General features: G+C 31.8%; 1 protein-coding gene across 1 annotated transcript; it reads left to right on the forward strand.

Annotated features, from left to right (window-relative positions):
* Positions 1-6,028: 6,028 nt before the first annotated feature.
* LOC132737590 (trypsin I-P38-like) lies at positions 6,029-19,353 on the forward strand. The gene is made up of 6 exons (XM_060724903.1): positions 6,029-6,153; positions 7,602-7,824; positions 15,005-15,144; positions 15,847-15,993; positions 17,527-17,735; positions 18,707-19,353. Exons 1-6 carry the CDS (start codon positions 6,132-6,134, stop codon positions 18,872-18,874), a joined length of 909 nt encoding a protein of 302 aa, XP_060580886.1. The 5' UTR covers positions 6,029-6,131; the 3' UTR covers positions 18,875-19,353.
* The last annotated feature ends 1,640 nt before the right edge of the window (positions 19,354-20,993 follow it).

Raw genomic sequence — 20,993 nt, forward strand, 5'->3', positions numbered from 1 at the left:
TCAAAACATGTTTATTTTATACATATAAAGAGACTGTGTAGCAATTAACACTATTTTCAAATATATTTTTTTTTTCAAATTTGAACATAGTATATCTGTAAAAGATATTGCCAGCATATAAAAATTGCTTTACAATGATTTTAAGTTTGGTTCGAAGGTTAAATGTATAATGATTTTTTTTCGAAATTATAAGAAAATACACAATGTTAATAATGATGTTTTTTTAATAAAATATTACAGTATGTGATAAAAAAATGGGTTTTAGCCTTTCTAAATACATTCGTTTGATTCAATCACTCAAAAATTAACACAATAAATATTTTTCTAAAAAATCAAGCCAAAATGGTTATCTACAAAAAAATGTCATTAATTACAAAAAAAATAACAGATAGAGATGAACAAAACATGGCGAACACAAAGATGTTTAAACATTCATTTAGAACACAGAACTTGAAGAGTTTTACACATAATCAAAATCAAACTTTCAATTCACTTAACATTACCTTTACTCCGCACATATGATGTGTTGTGTATTGCCATAAAAAATCATCAACATTGAAATAACAAATCATGTAGGCTTGATAAATCTTGTTGACAATTTGCAATTATAATAGATACAGGACAAAAAACATAACTCAGAGTTACATCCACATGGTAAATTTAATAAATAAATAAAAACAATTTAAATCCAGTCTCATTAAGAAAAAAGGTTTTAATAATCATTTATATTTGAACAGCAATACAATTCATATACTTCATATATATTTAAGCTCTTAGCTCTGGAAAATTATTTACCAACATTTCACTAAAGTATATGTCAGGTATAAACTTGTACATGTGTAACAAATAACCACTTAAATCATGACTTCAATTGTTCATACAGAGACCTGACAACAACCTTAAACTTGCCTCTCCTCATTTTTTGGCCACTCCCACCCCTACTCTCAGCTTCTTTATTTTACAAGTGGCGGCATGGCTAACATGTCGGACTGGTAGTCTAACAATAACCGGCAACACTGTTGTTACACAAGTTAAACCCAGTCGGGGGAAATCTTGTTTCCGAGCAAAAAAACTTGAAACTCATTGTTTACTAATTTTTGGTAAAAAACGTTTTTGAGAGAGTTTTTTTTAAAAACCGAAATTTTTTCCCCCCAGCTTAAAAATTTGTAATTTTTCTACAAAAATTTACGATATCGGTATTTTAAAATTTAAATGCACTTTTGATAAATATGTAAAATGTGGGGACTTAAGAAATATCGTTACAAATGAAAGGGATTGCGGGTTTGCAGGGCAACCCGGTTTTTTTCCCCTTTTGAACTTTCCCTTTTAGAAACTGGTTGTTTCCGGGAACGGTTTCGGGAGGGGGTCAATAATTTTAAAGTTTCCCAACCCACACCCGAATTTAAAATATTTTAATTAAACTTTTTTTCGGGGGAAAGAGTCTAGATTTGGGGGGAAACTCCCCCGGGACATTTTTTAGGAAACAAACGCGACAAAATGCCCTTGAAATGTGTTGGGAAAAAATGGAAAAAAACAAACGAACAAACAAAAAAATAAAAGTGAAAAAACCCATTGCAAAAAACTTAAAAAAAAGGGCGCGAACTGGGGGTCCCATGTTTTTTAACCTGTGGGCATGGGGAAAAAAATTTAATTAAAAATTTGATGCTGTTTTTAAACCTCTTGCCCCCAAATTTACTTGGAATATCAGTAAAAATTTAAAAATTAAAATTTGATGTACATAGCTAAGATGCCCCACCTTAATTTTTTATGCGTCAGCTGCAGCACCAAAAAAATTGACAAAAACCGCTGCTGTTTTTAAAAATTTTAAACCTTTGCATTTATAACTTTACATTTTGACAAATTTTTGATATAAAAAAAACCTTGAATAAAAAAAAAAACTTTTTATTTTAAAAGATTTCGGGAAAAAGGTCATTGGGATTTTGCACCTTTTATCAAACCCGGGATTTATTAAAGGAAAATTTTACAAAAAACACATACGATATTTTGTCGATATATTTTTCAACTTGACATAAAACACACCACCCCACACGCACGCAACGCACGCAAACGCATGCAAAAAACACACACATGTACCAAAAATAATTATAAAATTAAAGTACTATGTTTTTTTGTTACCCCTTTTAGGGATTGTCCCATTTAATCTAAAAGCTTATTTTCAAATGAATTCCCAATTAATTATTAAAAAATAAAAATACACGCGGTGAAATAGACACTAGGTTGAAATTAATATTTTTACTTTTCAAAAATATTTGGTGAAAATTGTCGAAACGACTAGCAAATGAAACCACCTACCTCGAATTTAGTGCACAATTTAGTAGCACCAGAAATTTCGGACAATTCTAAATAGTAATTTGATGCCCAAAGCACCAATTTGTGCTACAAGGATATGCGTTGGAGGAACGCCATCACAGTCCTTTTGTATTTGTAATCAAACATGTAAAAGTCATACAAAGTTGATGTACATGTATATACAAACATTAAATTATGACAATCGTAATTAACATGCTTGTTATAATAAATGATAATCATGTTTAATGTAAAAGGTGATTAGTTTTAAGCCATCACTAACCAATCTGACCTGACATTCTTATTTATAATCTTATTTAATGATCTTATTTCCATGATTTCATGGTAATATTGAGTGTCGTTTACCCATCTTTTTCATGATAACCACGACAGACACTTGGTACGAATTTTATTTTACATTCTTACATTTTCTGGTCTTATATTCAAACATATATTTGGCACACTGGGTTACCAATCAACGTTCTTGGACTTCCGAGGTCTTTATCGGGAAGGCATTCAATAACTATCTTATTTGTCTTTCGTTGTTATTGTGTGTTTGTTTTTCTCGGTTTTTTTTGGTGTTTTTTTATTGTCTTTTTCCTCCCTACACGAACGTTCCTAAAATACACACCGATCCGTCACATATTGTAGAACAACTTATAAATTGTTGACTTATATCATGTACAATGTATATAGCTTTATAATTGCATACACCTGCTACAAGTATATAAAATAGAATGTATCTTTAATGTTAATTCTACTTGGGAAATATGTAAAAGCAGCAAACTTTCATGTTAATGCACCTTGATATGAAATTTAAACTGTACTTTAATTAAGAAATAATATATCCCAAACAGTGATTTTATCGCTCAATAACATCACTGTTTGGAGTTTGGATGCGAGGAATTATATCACGAGGGCGTAGCCCGAGTGATATAATGATGCGCATCCGAACGACAAACAGTGATTTATCAAAAGCGGATAAAACACCGATTTGGATATATTTATTTCGATTCTAAACATGGGGGAAATCCAAACCCAAAAATAAATGGTTGCCGTAACTTGATAGATAAGCAAATTTGCGCCTGATTGTTTCCGCTACTTATTTCCTCCGCGCGTCGGATTTTTAAGTGGTTACGTCACGTGTTCCCTAATGATTACGTCACATGTCTAAATATAGAACGTCAAACTGTGCATCTGTGTTGCATATTCTAACACGACCCGCCCATTTTTCCCTATTGAAACATAGAAGAACCGAAAGTGTGTGTTATTAGCTATAAATCACTGTTTGACGTTCTATATTTAGACATGTGACGTAATCATTATACACGTGACGTAACTGCTAAAAATGTGACGCGCTTAAAAAGTACGGAAACAAGATCAGGCGCAATTAAGCTAATGATAATATGCGGCAGCATTTATTTGTTGATGTCGTGTTAGAATCGAAATAATATATCCAAAATCGATGATTTTATTGCGTGATAACATCACTGTTTGTCGTTCGGATGCGCATCATTATATCACTCGGGCTACGCCCTCGTGATATAATTCCCGCATCCGAACTCCAAACAGTGATGTTATTGAGCAATAAAATCACAGTTTGGGATATATTATTTCTTAAATAACACACACTTTCTGTTCTTCTATGTTCAATAGGGAAAAATGCGGGTCGTGTTAGAATCTGTCCTTAAGCACATACAATCAAAATATTTTTACCTACAGCATGTCAAAATATCATTTTCGTCGCGAACGGGATAGAAATATAAAAATTCTTTTAAATTTAATTCTAACACGACCCGCATTTTTCCCTATTGAACATAGAAGAACAGAAAGTGTGTGTTATTATGCAACAGATGCACAGTTTGACGTTCTATATTTAGACATATGACGTTAATCATTATACACGTGACGTAACCACTAAAAAGCCGACGCGCTGAAAATAATTACGGAAACAAATCAGGCGCAGTTTTGCTTAACTATCAAGTAAGGCAACATTTATTTGTTGATGTCGTGTTAGAATCGAAATAATATATCCAAATCAGTGATTTTATCGCTTGATAACATCACGGTTTGTCGTTCGGGTGCGCATCATTATATCACTCGGGCTACGCCCTCGTGATATAATTCCTCGCATCCGAACTCCAAACAGTGATGTTATTGAGCGATAAAATCACTGTTAGGGATATATTATTTCTTAAATATAACATGCACACATTCAATAACACGAGAAATGGTTTATTCATGTGACGTTTTACAAGATAATGATATACGAGTACAATGCATATTTGTAGAATGCTGCCCTGTCCAATGTAACGAAATGTTACAGGTGGTTTATTAAGTAATGAAAAATTTTTCTACAATGGTATAAGACTTGAAATTTTGGATAATTTTAACTATTTGGGTACAATTTTTAATTATACAGGTAGTTTTGTTCTAAATCAAGAGCATTTAGTTGGTAAAGCCTTGAAAGCCTTAAATTTGTTACTTATTAATTGTCACAAATATAGATTAAAGCCTAAAAATATTTGTCATTTGTCTGATTCATTTGGTGGTTCTATTTTAAATTATGCATCAGAAATATGGGGATTCAGTAAATCTAAGGAAATTGAAAGAATTCATCTCATATTTTGTAAAAAATGATTAAAGGTCAAAACGACGACATATTCAACGGCTGTATATGTTGAACTTGCACGATATCCACTTTATATTATGAGATATGTAAAAATCATTAAATATTGGTTTAAACTGACTAAAACAGATAATATAATATTACAGCATGCGTAAAGAATTGCATATGATGATTGTTTATTGGGAAAGTCAAATGTGAAAAAAATATTATATGATGATGGTTTTTGCATATGTGTGGGATTCGCCTGAGACTGTTTGTGAAAAGACTTTTATATTATGTTTTAAACAACGGATTATTGATAGTTTTGTTCAAGGGTGGCATGTTAATAAGGAAAACATTCCTGTTTTAGAAAGTTATAATCATGTAATAAGTAAATTTGAGTACGAAAAATACATAGATATTTTGCCTCGCAACTTAAGATGTTATTTAACAAAATTAAGGTTATCTTCACATTCTTTGAAAATTCAAACAGGTCGATACAGTACACAAAGAATCGATAGAAATCAACGTTATTGTATATACTGTGATAAGCACGACATTGAGGACGAGTATCATTTCATTTTGATTTGGCCATGTTATATTGATTTAAGGAAACTATATATAAAAAAAATATTATAAAGTCAAACCAATCATGTTTAAATTTGTAGAACTATTAAAAATGATAAAAGAACAATTATTAAAAATTTTGCTATTTATAGTAAACGTGCTATGACTTTAAGAGCATCTGCTACACATATTTAAGTCCATCCTCTTAGAAAAAAACCGATGAAACTGTATGCTTAAAATATCATGATTATATTATGTAATTGTAACTTTATTAAATGTAAATGTGTTAATGTAATGTATGTGTTATTGCGATTCGATACTTATAAACACTGGTTTATCATGTGACTGTATTATATTACATGTAAATGTATTAAGTTTGTAAATATGTTACGATGATGTACTTATGGTACAAATCTAATAATATAAATGTTCTGTTCTGTTCTGTTCTGTTCGTTAATTAAACCTGCTACAATAGCAGAAAATAGGCTTATTAGTAGTAATTATGAAATAGTTAAGTATTAAATCACCGAGCTAATTCTGAATTAGTTCTTTTTGCCTCCGTGCACCAACAAGATACATCATAATTCTTAAACACGGAAGTGTGTTTCTTTATTGTCTTTTTTCTGTAAAAAGTGCCTGACTTAGATAGATGGTTATGAACATTTTCTATGGTGAGTTTTTTAAACAATTTATTTCTAAACTTTCTATTTATTATTATTATATGTATGAATATATAAATTAATTTAAGAGAAATATGCACTCGGTTTTGTTCTCTTTTGTTAGCCTTTTTTACATACAATCTAAAATATGATATAACCCTAATTAGATTAAATAGACTTTTTATAGACTTTGGAAGAATTCCCAAGCCCTTTTATAAAATTCAGGTGCATTTTAAAACTCAGACAATCGACTTAATATTGTAGCAATCCGAAAAACAAACTCAACAAATCAACAAAATGAACATGTTTTATCTATCTGTTTGTTTTGATTTTTTTTGTTGTTTTATTTTCAATTAAAATAAACGTCATGTACTTTAATAAATATACAATACATATTAACAGTTACTTTGATCATAACATCTTTGATTCAAAATGATGAACGTTTATGTTATTGTCGTGTCTTTAGAAATTCCGTAGAATAAACGTGTTTTAATCATATAAGTTGTTCTTCTCATAGCAATATTTTGCAAAGGAAAATCTAAAAAAGTGCATCTCCTGTTAAATGAGATTTTTTGTACATGAACAAAAATAAATAAAGAAATAAATATCTGACAACGTTCCTTAAAGGTTTTCGCATTTTAAAGAACATTTAACTTGTCTTGTTCTTTCTTTATAAAAATAAAACCGCCCCAAAACAACAGAACATTTTAAAGTATCATAAATAAGTTGTTCTGTTGTTGTTGTTTCCTTTCTTGTTTCTTTCTTTACTTCTTTTCTTTCATGTTTTTTCAATGAATATTATAGTAAATGTTCTTATACTTCAACCACTTAAGATAGATTCATTTCAATACATATTGGGATATCCAGGTACCTTATAAAACAAAAGCAACACCCCCCCCCCCCCACACACACACACACACACGCGCACAATGAAGGGAAAAAAGTTGAAAAGTTGAATGACTTTATAAATAGCATTAGTGAAGCCATATTTTCAAACTACAAGCCATTTTTATAATATTATATTTTTTACATATTACATTTTTATATTTTTATGCCTACGTTATCCTCTTTGAGAATAGTATCATTATATTCTTACACAAAATTTAAAAAAATACAAATTTCAAATTTCAATTCAGTAAGTAAAATTCCATTATACAATTAAAATTACATTGTAATAAGATAAAGATCCAACAATAGAAAGGATGAAAAGTCTTCGTTTTTCCTTGGCATCTTATAATTAAATAACTTATATAATACTTTTCAACTTTACTTAATTATCACTCGTTTTACCCCCCCCCCCCCCCCCTACATTGAATACCAAAACCCTAGATAAACTAAAAGGATAAAAATAAAAAAAAGTTGTCAACAAGCCCGAATACAAAAAGCTTTCCAAGGAATAAATATACCTACAAGTTTTCTGACAACAACTTTGGTGATGATTGTACTTGTATTTATTTCAGCTTTGTGCATTCTATTGCACGTTGCTGTAGCATACCCAAATGATATGGTCCGCGAAAGGCGAATAGTTGGTGGTCAGACGATGAAGAGGGGAGAATGGCCCTTCTTGGCCTCATTACATTATCTGAAGCCGATTCAATTTACACGTAAAACCCACATGAAACATCTTTGTGGAGGAGCCCTGATTCATCCCAAATGGATACTGACAGCTGGACATTGTGTCGGGTAAAGTTCTTTTTACGTTTCGTCATTATACAAATTTACTAGTTATAGACCTTTTTACAACGCGGTCCGTTGCTATGTAAAATCGACCGGAATTAAAATTTTCTCTCGCATGTGCAATCTGCGTAGGGTAAAAAATACTTCGCCCTACAAAGAAATATAGTAGAAGTTCATAGACAATTCTGAGTTTGTTCAAGGTAAACGGTAGAAAATTATATCAAATATCTTTCAACAAATAAAGAAAAGATGACTTTATAGCTTTGTGGCGAAGAATGTCATAAAAAGGCATGGAAAAGATACTTGTTCACGGACCTGACACTGAAATCAATTTTTTAAAGAAGATGTTGAAACATATCTATAAGCAAATGAAAAGTCAACTTGTTTGCTGTTGAAATAGTTCATTTAAAAACAAAAGAAATTATATAACATGAAATTGAGATTAATTATCATTCAGAAAAAATATCAGAACAGGTGATAATGCATTTTTAGTGTTCAATATACCTGATTATACCCTTTATCCGCTTTGTCTGTGATGCAAACAGAAAAATATAAGTCAAATAAATAGCTTTTAAATAAAAAAAATTTCAAAATCTTGAGAAGTTAAGATGGGTTGTTTGGAAAAGATATAACACACATTTTATCCGCTTCTTCGTAATACATGTTATTTTTAATAATGCACGTCACACAGTTTTTGTCTTCTCAAAATCCATAAACAGTGATCGGTATATTTAAAAGTTACATGAATTACCATTTTAATAAGCGTACTGTAAATGATTAACTATATCATGATATTTAAACGTCCCGGTTGAATGAACAAACGTTCGCGTGCCAATCTGTTTGACACTTGCCGCCAGACCAATCCTGTTATTCAGAGGAAGTGTACAATACAAATTGTGTAATATTATGTAACACAGGGGTAATAAAATTTTATCTTTAACAACCTGCTGTTTCAGTGAAAAGTCGTCTACCTTAAAAAAAGACATGTGTGTGCCCGTTTTGACCATTGAATTATTACTCCCGCACGTTTTCGCAGATCTGTTAAAAAATAAATTCACGTTTTCAGTACTCACCGCCTCCCAAAATTAATATTTTTTGGGTGATATAACATGAAATAGCATCTATTAAAACCTTAAAGTATGATAAACTGCTGACATCGTTATTGCTTTTTGCCCTACGCAGAATGCGCATGCGCGAAATGCAACATTCGTTGTTATGGAAAATCGTATTGTAAAAAGGTCTATATGCCATTCTTGAAACACAGTTACTAAAATGCTATACCCAGGAATGTTTTGAGAAGAGACTTAGTTAAAAGATGAATATAATATTCCGGGATATGTTCGGTGTATCTATCACCCCTCCTAAATAATCATTATTTAGTCACAGAAGACTTTTCTTACATTAGATTTGAAGATATGTTTAGTTTCGGAAAGGATACTCATTGGCAATGTTTTTGAACTGTTTTCTTTCCTTCTCACTCGTAAAGTTACAGTGATTTAGTAATTTCAATTAAAGACAAAAATTCAACTTTCTAACCGTCAAATTTATATTATACAACGCTATTTTGTTTACACGATAAGCGTATTTATAATTTTCCCTAAAATCGTTATATAAACATTTGTCTATTCTTCAGATGATAAAATCGTACATGTTTTAATTTCTGTGACTTATTTTGTCAGAAAATGTTACACACATATCTCGCCTCACGTGTTTATGTTGAATTTGTTAAAATTTGCACGTTACACTAAATATTCATTTGATATAAATAGCTGTCTAATTGATATCTTATAAGAATAATCATTCATCACAGTTAATTGCAGAAAATAATGCAATATCCCATATACAGCCTAAATGTCAGGCAGCCGTTCCCACACTCTGTACCCCAGACAAAAATGTAGACAATAATTTACCATAACTGCAAATCGGCTCTTAACTCGGCAGTAATTATTTAGTGCACCGCTTTTTTCATGAAGAAACCAGTGCTGATAGTGAAAATTGTGATTTGCATATTTCAATAAGCCAGTTCAGGTATTTCTAAAAAGGCTGATAACACTGTAGAAATGTGAGAATGCATTCAATTTATTACATAGATTATGCACGTGCAGAGACAAATGAGTACACAGTATGGAACGCCACAGCTGCCTAAGTTGTTACATTTCGTTTTATTTTTCCCTAGAAGTGTCTTATTATGTAAACAGAAGTGTTGGCTTGCCAACATTTTATGGGAACATGTCTTAACGAAGTCTTATTAGGTCAAATATTCATTTTATCTTGTCAAAACGTAGTGCTGACTTGTCTAAACACTGTCTTATTATTTCAAAACGTCATGTTATCATGTGCAAATCCGGTGTTAACATACCGAATGGAAGTCTTAATATGTCTAACATGCACGCCATCTTTTCGAATTAAGATTTCATTATGTCTGAACAAAGACATGTGGTGTTGAATTGTCTTGAAATTGTCTTATCATGTGAAACAGTAGTGTTATTTTGTCGGAAGTTGGTGTCATCTTGTCCAAATGTGATCCTGGTATGTTATGACACTGTTGTATTATGTTATACTGTCGTTTTGTCTTGTCCAAATGTGATATTGACTTGTCTAAACACCTTCACATTTGGCAGACTGCCATGTCATTGTGTTCAAATTCGGTGTTTTCTTGCTAAAAGAATGTCTTTTATGTCAAAAAAGCATGCCGTCTTGACCAACTGTGGTGGTAATTTGTCTAGAAATTGTCTTATTATGTGAAACAGAAATGTTATCTTGTCGGAACTTGGTGTCAACTTGTCAAACTCATGTCTTATTATGTCGGCTAGTAGTGATATCTTGTTCAACCGTTATATTGACCTGGCAAAGTGCTGTCCTGTTTTGTCAAACTGTTTTGTTTCTTTGTATGAGGTGGTGTTATTCTGTCTAATTGTGACAAAACATCATGCTGTCTTGTCTAAAAGTGTTGTTATCCTGCCTAAAAATATACTTTTTATGTGAAATACTAATGTTGACTTGCCAATTAATCTTGTTTGTTTGTGTAAACGTTATTTTATTATGTCAAACAGTATTGTCGAAAGTTGTCGTCGAAAGATGATATTGACATGTCTAAACACTGCCATATTTTCTCAGATCGCCATGCTATTTTATCCAAACTTTATGTTAACCGGCCTTAACACCGTCTTATCATGTGAAATAACGGTGGTATCTTTACAAATTATGGTTATGAACTGTTAAAACGCTATTTTAATTTGTCAAAATGTCATGCTATTATGTCCAAATGCAGAATCAACTTGTCTATCTTCGTCTTATTATGTCAAATAGTCATGTCATCTTGTCGAAACGTGGTAATGACTTGCCTTAAATTACTATCTGTTGTCAAAGTGTCATTTTATTTTGTCAAGGTTCGGTGTTTTCATTACTAAACATCGTCCTTTATAGCGAAGTATCTTTTTTCGTTTTCAAATGTGGTGTTTACTTGTTGAAACACAGTATCATTATGTAATCCAGTGGCGTTGATTTGCCAATTTATGACGTTAGCATGTCTTTTTTGTTTGTTTTGTTTGTTTGTTTCAATCTACGCCTTTTCCCAATAGTATTTCAGTCATATAGGCGGGTAGTTTCCTAATCATCGTTCCTGAAGAGTTACACCAGTACTTGACAACCTTCCTCCGCGCTAAACTACCAAAGCATTCTCGGGGATCGAACCCACGCCAGAGAGGTAACTGGATTAGAAGTCATCGACTCTAACCCCTCGACCACGGAGTTAGTATGTCTAAATGCCGTCTCGTTATGTCAGATAATCGTGTTATCCTGTCCAGATGCGATGTTGTCAAAATTTAGTATCACGTGACAAGAGCCCGCGCGGAGCGATAAATGAAAGACCAAAAAAAATAACGGGACAGTTAAGCAAAATCAGGCAGCTCTTTCTCAAGACAAAACTAAATTTGAAGAAATTTACACAATTATTAGACATAAAATGATGTTTCTTTTGTTTTTAAAAGAAAACATCAAAAATTTTGCAAAAATAAACCTTTGTTTTACATTTTTAAGGAAAAAGTTTAGACCAAAACTATTACCACAATTTTGACAAGAACCGCAAATGTTTTTGACCTTTTTTAAGAAATGGAAATTTTAACCAGTCCAAAAAACTTTTTGACAAAAATACAATTTCAGTTTTTATTAAGGCATGAATTTAGCTTTAGCAACACCACATTTCCGGGGGAAGATTTAAATTTGGGAATATTTTTATATAAAAAGGGCCCAAATTTAGTAGTAAAACGTTTGGGAAAAATTTAAAACAGTTGTTTGACACAATAAACAATGTTTTGGCCCTTTAAACACCGATTTTTACAAAAAAACATTTCCCTTTGATTTTAAAAAAAAGCTGTGCTTTGACAAGAGGGAACACCAAAATTTCGACAAGAGAACAGTACTGTTTCAAATGATCAGACAGTCTTTAAAAAAACAGCTCCACAATTTGACCAAATAGCGCAACTAGTTGACATAATATGACACATTTCAGACAAGCCAAAACGACAGTTTTAACATGTGCACTACTGTTTGACATAATTAAACAATTTTAACAGAAGTCAACATCACATTTTAAAGAGACAAGACTACTGTTAGGTATAATAAGGTAATGTTAAGACAAGTCGACAAATTACAATGGCATTACAACCCTTATATTTGACATAATAAGACGTTCTCTGGGCAAGATAAAAAGAAATGTAATAACATTAGGCAGCTATGGCGATCCATAACACAGTAACTTTTTGATATCCTTTTAACTCTAAGAAAAATGTCAATTATTAATTGCTGACTGTTTATATTTTCTAGAAAAAGTTATTTTGTTTCATATGACAGGAATGAATTGCATTAAAATCCTTGGTATTGTTGAAAACTCATTGTTTTACTTCCCAAATTAAGTAACATATTACAAAAGTCATTATCAAAGGACATCATACAAAAGCCATTATACATAAGACATAATACAAAAGTCGTAATACATAAGACATGATACAAAAAAAATAAAAATAAAACCTGACAATTTAAACATACACTTTTTAAAGCTCAGGAAAGCTATTATGAGATGTTGATTTTGAGGCACTCAACCTTCAATCTCTTGTTTTTTGGGTCTTTTTTTAAAATATAAATAGTACTGCGATGAAACACACCTATAGATTTAAATTATCTTTGAAGATTTGATTTGATATATCTTCATTTGGCATTACAAATTAATTCTTGCATCTCTTTCTCTCTGTCCGTGCTGTCACTTGTCAAAATTCCCTGCGAATTTCATGAAGTCGTCCAAACTGTAATTTATATGTGAAATGCCTCCCAGGACCCAGCTGTTTCTGTAAAAAAGGATATTAGATATAATTTAATAAAAATAAACCAAGGCATACATATTTATCTAGAAATTTGATGTTTAAATTGTCAGGTTTTATTTTCTTTTTTTATCATGTCTCGTGTATTACGACTTATGTATTATGAATTTTGTATTATGTCTTATGTAGAATGAATTTTGTATTATGTCTTATGTAGAATGAATTTTGTATTATGTCTTATGTATAATGACTTTTGTATTATGTCTTATGTATAATGACTTTTGTATTATGTCTTATGTGATATGAAATTGACAATTTTATATTTGGAATAAAAAAATATGGTTCTTGTTTCCTCAGTATCAGTATTTCATATATTCACATAATTATACTGTTTAACTATCAAGAATTAAATTAGATAAAATATCATCATTCGGCACATTTGGCTTTGTAGGAGTCAGATAAATCATAAATCGATCTCTTGTATTTTCCGTTGTAAAGAGAGTCACAGGTAAAAGATGGATGTCCAATATGTTTACCATCAATGGATTTCCATAAGTTAATCTTTTTCAAGGTTTTCTGGGTCTTTTTCTTCTAAGTGAACTGCTATGCATGAATACGTTTTCTACTCGCCTTCTTTACTACTCGCATTTACCTGAAAGAGAAATAATTTATATTTTATACAGAATAAAGTTTCACACATGTTTTAAAACGTGTCAATCTTGCAAATATCTTGATACTTAAACTTTAACAGTTAACACGATTGTTGTGTCCTGTGACATACTTTTTCATCTGAGATGACCCATATTCGAAACCTTACCTTGAATGGGTGATAATTATTCTAGTTAGGAGAAATACAGTACTGTGATACCTACCAAATCGTCTTCTGTTTCACTATCAGATTTACCTCCAACGTCCATGAAGGGTACATGTGATGAAACTTGCCCTTTTGCCGCTTTTTTTGTCAAGTCATAATACATAAGACAAAAGTCATAATACATAAGTCATTAGTCATAAGACAAAAGTCCAAAGACAAAAGTCCTAAGACAAAATGATACCTATGGGCTTCCGTAGATATAAGGTTGCAAGAGCCGATTTGCAGTTATATGGGTAAGAGTTTGATAAGACTCCCTACGGTCGTCTTAATACAAACTCTTACCCATACTTATCGCCGATTAGTAATACTGTGCGAAACAATGGTTTACAAAATAATTAAAATTGATGCATAAATGATATTCTGCTCTAACATTTTGCAGAAAATAAGAGATTGTTAAAAATGAAATTAAGTCATGAATAATTTAGTATTTATATAATGATGATATATTAATGCACAATTTTATTTTAAAAGAAGGGGATATGTAGTTATATCAGTTGATTACTATATTATATATATATATATATATATATATATATATATATATATATATATATATATATATATATATATATATATATATATATATATGCCCATTACCATGTATAGCCAGTTTCGATGTTAGGGACTTTGGGAGAATAAGTTTACGTTTTGTAGAGTATATATGTGTTTGTGTTATATCACTATTTTGTGAAGTCTACTTGATCAACAACACCAAAATATTTCAATGTCTAATGTAAAATAATATGAATTCGGAGTTGAATGTTCAGGTTTCTATGTAAAGAATAAAATTGAAGTTACAGTCTACTCGATTGTGAAGCTTCTAAACTTTTGTAGTGCGAGTATAAATAGTTCACAGATACAAGTATATATAGGGTTTTTAAGGCATAGGGTCTACATTTTATGCAATATTTGCACTTTCTTTGATGATTTAATAAATTCTACAGTGTTTGTACGTATATTACCCGATTGTTTAAGTTTAACCACATTTTACTGACAGATTATTCGAGGAATTGGCCGTGGAAGACAACTGGAACGTTGTTCTTGGGGAACACAATCAGTATTTGAAGGATCTCGGGGAGCAAATAATCAAACCAGAGAGCTTCTTCCTACACCCTGGCTTCCTACCACACGTGACAAGTAAGAAACTTCCGCATTTTATAAGCACGTTTTCTTTAAGGTCATTATACCAATGTTATTTTAAAAGGACTCCACTGAGGTTTAAACATTTGAATTTCTTACATAAATGAGCTGGGGCACTTTAGACAGAAATATAAGATAATAGTTAAGAAATATACTTTGTAATACTTGAAAATCGTATTTATATGCTTCCTTAGTCCGATTTGAGTGAAAAGCGTATAACTTTTCATGTTGGGTCATTTATTTACAATGTGAATAATTATTCTGAAAAACGAAGTGCGCGAATGTTCTGAAATTTTGCACAAAGATTAGAGGTCTAAATTAACCTACATCAAATGGTACATTTATATTGAAAAAAAATCAGTCCCATCATATAAAAAAACTTCAGTGGAGTCCCTTTAAATTAAAGTGGCAAAGTGGCACACGCGATTTTCCATATAAATTGTATATATTAGAGGTGATGTCCTTCATCAGAAAAACAGACTTGTTTCATGAATGTGACATATTCTCTCATGAAATAATTAATTTGATTTAATAAATGAAAACAAATTTGGTTATTTTGTTATTGAACATTGTTATACAAAATGTGCACATACAATGTACAGGTACGCATCTTTTTGTTTTGTCTTTACCTCAACATTTATGATGTTTACATTTTTATTTACTGTCAATAAAAACCTGCATACTTCCGTCTCGTTTTAGATATTTTACAGAACGACATTGCGCTAATCAAGCTAACGGAAGAAGCGAAATTAACACCGTATGTTGGAGTTATCCCTTTATCTAACACTAGCAGTATTAAAGACGGTACAGAATGTCAAACTGGAGGCTGGGGGCAGCTAGCTAGTAGTAAGATTTACAGCTTTTCTTTTACATTGAATGTCAAATTGGAGGCTGGAGGCAGCTAGCTAGTAGTAAGATTTATAGGTTTTCTTTCACATTGAATGTCAAACTGGAGGCTGGGCGCAGCTAGCTAGTAGTAAGATTTTCAGCTTTTCTTTCACATTGAATGTCAAATTGGAGGCTGGAGGCAGCTAGCTAGTAGTAAGATTTATAGGTTTTCTTTCACATTGAATGTCAAATTGGAGGCTGGGCGCAGCTAGCTAGTAGTAAGAGTTATAGGTTTTCTTTCACATTGAATGTCAAATTGGAGGCTGGGTCAGCTTTTATAGGTTTTCTTTCATATTGAATGTCAAATTGGAGGCTGGGCGCAGCTAGCTAGTAGTAAGATTTATAGGGTTTTTTTTCACATTGAATGTCAAATTGGAGGCTGTGGGCAGCTAGCTAGTAGTTAGATTTATAAGTTTTCTTTCACATTGAATGTCAAATTGGAGGCTGGGGGCAACTAGCCAGTAGTAAGATTAATGGATTTTCTTTGACATTGAACGTCAGATTAGTGGCTTGGGACAGTAGTCAGGTTTATAGGTTTTCTTCACATTGAATGTCAGATTGTAGGCTGGAAGCAGCTGGCTAGTGGTCAGGTTTATAGGTTTTCTTCACATTGAATGTCAGATTGTAGGCTGGAAGCAGCTGGCTAGTGGTAAGGTTTATAGGTTTTCTTCACATTGAATGTCAGATTGTAGGCTGGAAGCAGCTGGCTAGTGGTCAGGTTTATAGGTTTTCTTCACATTGAATGTCAGATTGTAGGCTGGAAGCAGCTGGCTAGTGGTAAGGTTTATAGGTTTTCTTCACATTGAATGTCAGATTGTAGGCTGGAAGCAGCTGGCTAGTGGTAAGGTTTATAGGTTTTCTTCACATTGAATGTCAGATTGTAGGCTGGAAGCAGCTGGCTAGTGGTAAGGTTTATAGGTTTTCTTTCACATTGAATATCAGATTGGTGGCTTGGGACAGTGGTAAGGGTCTACATCTAATATTTAGAGTGTAATCTTCCACATTGAATGTCAGGTTGGAGGCAGGGCAATTAGCAAGTGCTATATTTGATATTTAGAGGGCTATCTTTCAAATAAAATGCCAGACTTGAGGCCGAGCAAAACTGACTTGCCTAAAAAAATGACTCTTCGTCATATTTTTATTCGTCTTCAACTTAATTACTACATGTAATTCGTAAATATTATTTGCCAGATTTAATACTGACAAACCCTTAAACTGCATTTATGATCCCAGCTCATGATGTCATACACGTTTACATTTTAAGGAGTTTATTGCAACGTTGTTGATTACAGTATACAATGTATATTTATTAATTTTCCAATATTTATAACGTTATGTTGTCCGAATGGCTATAAGTCAAACGTTCTTTTTTTTCACTGAAATTGCTAGGAACAACGCTGTTATCTGAATTGTCAATAACTTATATAGCTGTTATAATGAATCTTTGTGTAAGGTATATGTGAGTCAAACAGATCGTGTTTTTTCTTCCAGATCCTTACGGCTGGGGTATGTATATACCTCTCAAAACTACGCTGTACGTGATCAACAATAACACGTGCGATGAGGCATACAAGAAGCTCGAGTACAGTGATGGTGAAATACACCTGGTTATTGACCACACAGTGCTATGTGCCGGAATTCCAGAATATATGCAGACACAAAACCAAAATGATAACAACGGGAATCCGGACGCTTGCAACGTAAATATTTCAAATAAGTAAAATTGTAGATGTCCATTTTACCTATCTTTAATATCAACTAATACCTAAGTCTCTTTTCCGGACACATTTTGCAATCATTTATGTAATAGATGTTGACAGAAATTATGTGAAAAATGTATGCTAATTGAATGCAAATTGCAAAAATAAGTACGCTAATGATAATGACAGAGCTCATGGCAACCAAATAACGTCGATTAATATGAGGAGCTTTGTCATCGTATGTATAATGGCTCTATTATTCAACATATGCGAAAATTTGTCGTAGTATTTAATGGCTACATTTACCGTATAAGATACAGAACTTTCACCTAATATTTCTAATGGCTATATTCCACCCCTAACATGCGGAGCTTTATCCTAGTATGTCTCAATGCTAGATTCTACCTATAAGAAACGGAGCTTGATTCTAGTATTTCTGAAATGGCTCTGTATACCGTATAAGATGCGGGGCATATATAACTGTAGAATATTTCTATATTGGCTATGTTCTACCGTATTAGATGCAGAGCTTGATGCTAGTTTTTCTATAATGGCTATGTTAGACGGTATAAGATACGGAGTTTTGTCCTTGTATTTCTAATAATAATGTTTTACCTATATGATGTGAAGCTGGATCATAGTATTTCTAATGACTATGTTCTACCGTATAAGGAGCTTTGTCATAATATGTTCAATGACTGCATTTACCGTATAAGATGGAGAGCTTGATTCAAGTATTCTAATGGTTATTTTCTACCGTATAAGATGTGGAGCTTTATCCTTATATGTTTAATGGCTATATTTACCGTGTAAAATGCAGGGCTTGTTTCTAGTATTCTAATGGCTATTTTCTACCGTATAGGATAAGATGCAGCGGAACTTGATTCTAGTATTTCTGAAAGCATTGTAATATTTTATCATGGCTATATTAATGAAAAAATCATAATTTTCGTTCCATCTAAATATTTCAGGGTGATTCAGGATCTCCACTTTTGTGTCCAACAGGTCCCGGCGGAGAATTTGAGGTTGCCGGAATCGTATCCGCCGGCAAAGGGTGTGGCACTGGTGTTTATCCCGGAATTTACGCAAAAACCGCACACTACGCTAACTGGATCAGAGAGGTCATGGAAAATAACTGAAATCGGCCGTGTCTATCTAATAATCTATCTAATAATCTATCTGTTCATTTGTATTATTTTTTGTTTATCTTGCTCCATATGCATCTTATCGAGAATAATTGATTAAAGAAGCTTGCCTCCAGATTAATGATAATTTTCATAAAATTTTGAAAATTTGCCAACATTACTAACAACCAACGTAATTTACCAAAAAAGAGGTCAAAATATGCCTGAATGCGTAAGTAATGCAGTAGAAATACGGTGATATATATATACGGCAAAATCAGTTATTAATACTGCATAACTTGTAAATCATTACTTGAATTACATTTTTTTTTAAAAGCTTAGTATATTTTTCTCGTGCAAAGGCATGCAGCTAGCATATAATAGTACTGTCACATGAACACGCGCAATCTAGTCTTAATATTGTTCGGCATAAAAGAATTAAAGAATTTACATAGAGATACCAATAAAAATAAGTATAACAGTATTAATGTTATTTATAATAATAATATTTGAAAACAAAATATTAAATATTTAGTAATTTTATAATATTGTTGTTTTTTTCCCTGCTATAACGAGCGAAGCTTCTTGACAAAAAATATAAAACTTGTATTCAAATTTTATCTAAATGTATGTTCAACAATACTCTCCCCTGCTTTCGTATGAAAGGTGGCGTATCCAGTACAGTGTTTGCTGCAGTGTCTGCTGTTGATTTGTCATTATTGCCAATCATATAATACTGCCGGTATGAATATCTTTAGGGGGATTTGCTACCTTGTAATAAATGGATACTGTCCGGAGCTGGTCTGGAATCAACTGAATAGTCAGCTAGCTAGTGACCATGCATGTCTATCACAACTTCCGGCGCATTCACAAAAAAAATCGTCTTATACAGCTTTTATAGACTCCCTGTTTAAGTTACCTACTGCATGCTTAATAGAGGTAAGAATCATAAATCAGTGTATTAAAAGAACTCATTAACCGAGGTCCAAAGGTAATTTGAATTTCTTATATAGGTCAAATTGGAAACATTTTAACGGAAAGATGTGCAAAAGAGAATAAAGAAATATTCTCAAGTTTAAATTTAAAATCGAATTTTTAAGTAATTCGTAGCCAATAAAAAATTTTGCACACACTGTGCGTTATTGTTTCAGATCTACATCCAATGTTGTATGAATCTCGAAAAAAATGTTTCCAGCCTCGTAATGTCCACAAAAAAAATGAACATGTGGAGTCCTTTTAATGGTTATTATTGATTTAATAAATATAATTGTGATACATACGCAGTAATGGCGTACGTGAAAATGGCCTGCGAAAGTTACATAGTTAAAAAGAAAATTGCGACATAACATATAATTAAACAAAACAGGATGCCACAATTTTATTACATTTATATCTATCAAAGAGGTTGGAATGTTTTGAGTCCTTCGCCAATCCCCTTCATTGTTTCTTTCCATTTTGCTCCTTCTTTTTATATAAAACTTTCCAGATATAATTATAGAAAATAAGTTAAAATTTCAATTTCAAGGGAAGAGTACGTTATTGAATTTACTTTTTCTTTCCTTATGATCTTCTACAATTATTTTTTTTCTCTCTCTCTCTTTTTCTAAATTCAATTAATATCTTATAGTCTGTCCTAAATAAATACAATGTACAAGTAAAATCTGTGCACAATACATAAATGCTTTTTTTTAAATAATAATAATAATAATAATAATAATAATAATAATAATAATAATAATAAAAATAATAATAAATAACAGTAATAATAATGTCAAACATTTCTCACACTCAAATATGTTTATAATTTTACTTGAAAGTGAATTCTAAATGAGCAACTTATGTGCTGTAAACATGAGTCAGTGCTCACAAATAGACATTTTTATTTGAAAGAAATGGATCTTGTGTTCAAAAACGTGCGTGTCGCACCAAATAAATATTCTAAGCGGTAAGACTATAATTTTTTCTGATCTGTCTGCCAAGTGTTTGCATTACGCATAGTTATTATCATTGTGATAATATGTCATAACTTTATTAAAATGTAATGATGTAGTATTAAATATATATAAAAGTGATATATGAGCCGCGTCACGACAAAACCAACACACAATGCACATGCTTTTTACATAAAGTTATT

The sequence above is a fragment of the Ruditapes philippinarum genome, unplaced genomic scaffold (genome assembly GCF_026571515.1).
Source record: "Ruditapes philippinarum isolate M1 unplaced genomic scaffold, ASM2657151v2 ctg3159_1_1_1_1, whole genome shotgun sequence".
In the NCBI taxonomy this organism is placed as follows: Eukaryota; Metazoa; Mollusca; class Bivalvia; order Venerida; family Veneridae; genus Ruditapes; species Ruditapes philippinarum.

Coding starts and splice junctions, on each gene's coding strand:
- LOC132737590 (XM_060724903.1), top strand. CDS start 6,132: ATGGTTATGAACATTTTCTATG. Junction 15,145..15,846: donor CTTCCTACCACACGTGACAA/GTAAGAAACTTC, acceptor GTCTCGTTTTAG/ATATTTTACAGAACGACATT. Junction 15,994..17,526: donor CTGGGGGCAGCTAGCTAGTA/GTAAGATTTACA, acceptor TTTTTCTTCCAG/ATCCTTACGGCTGGGGTATG.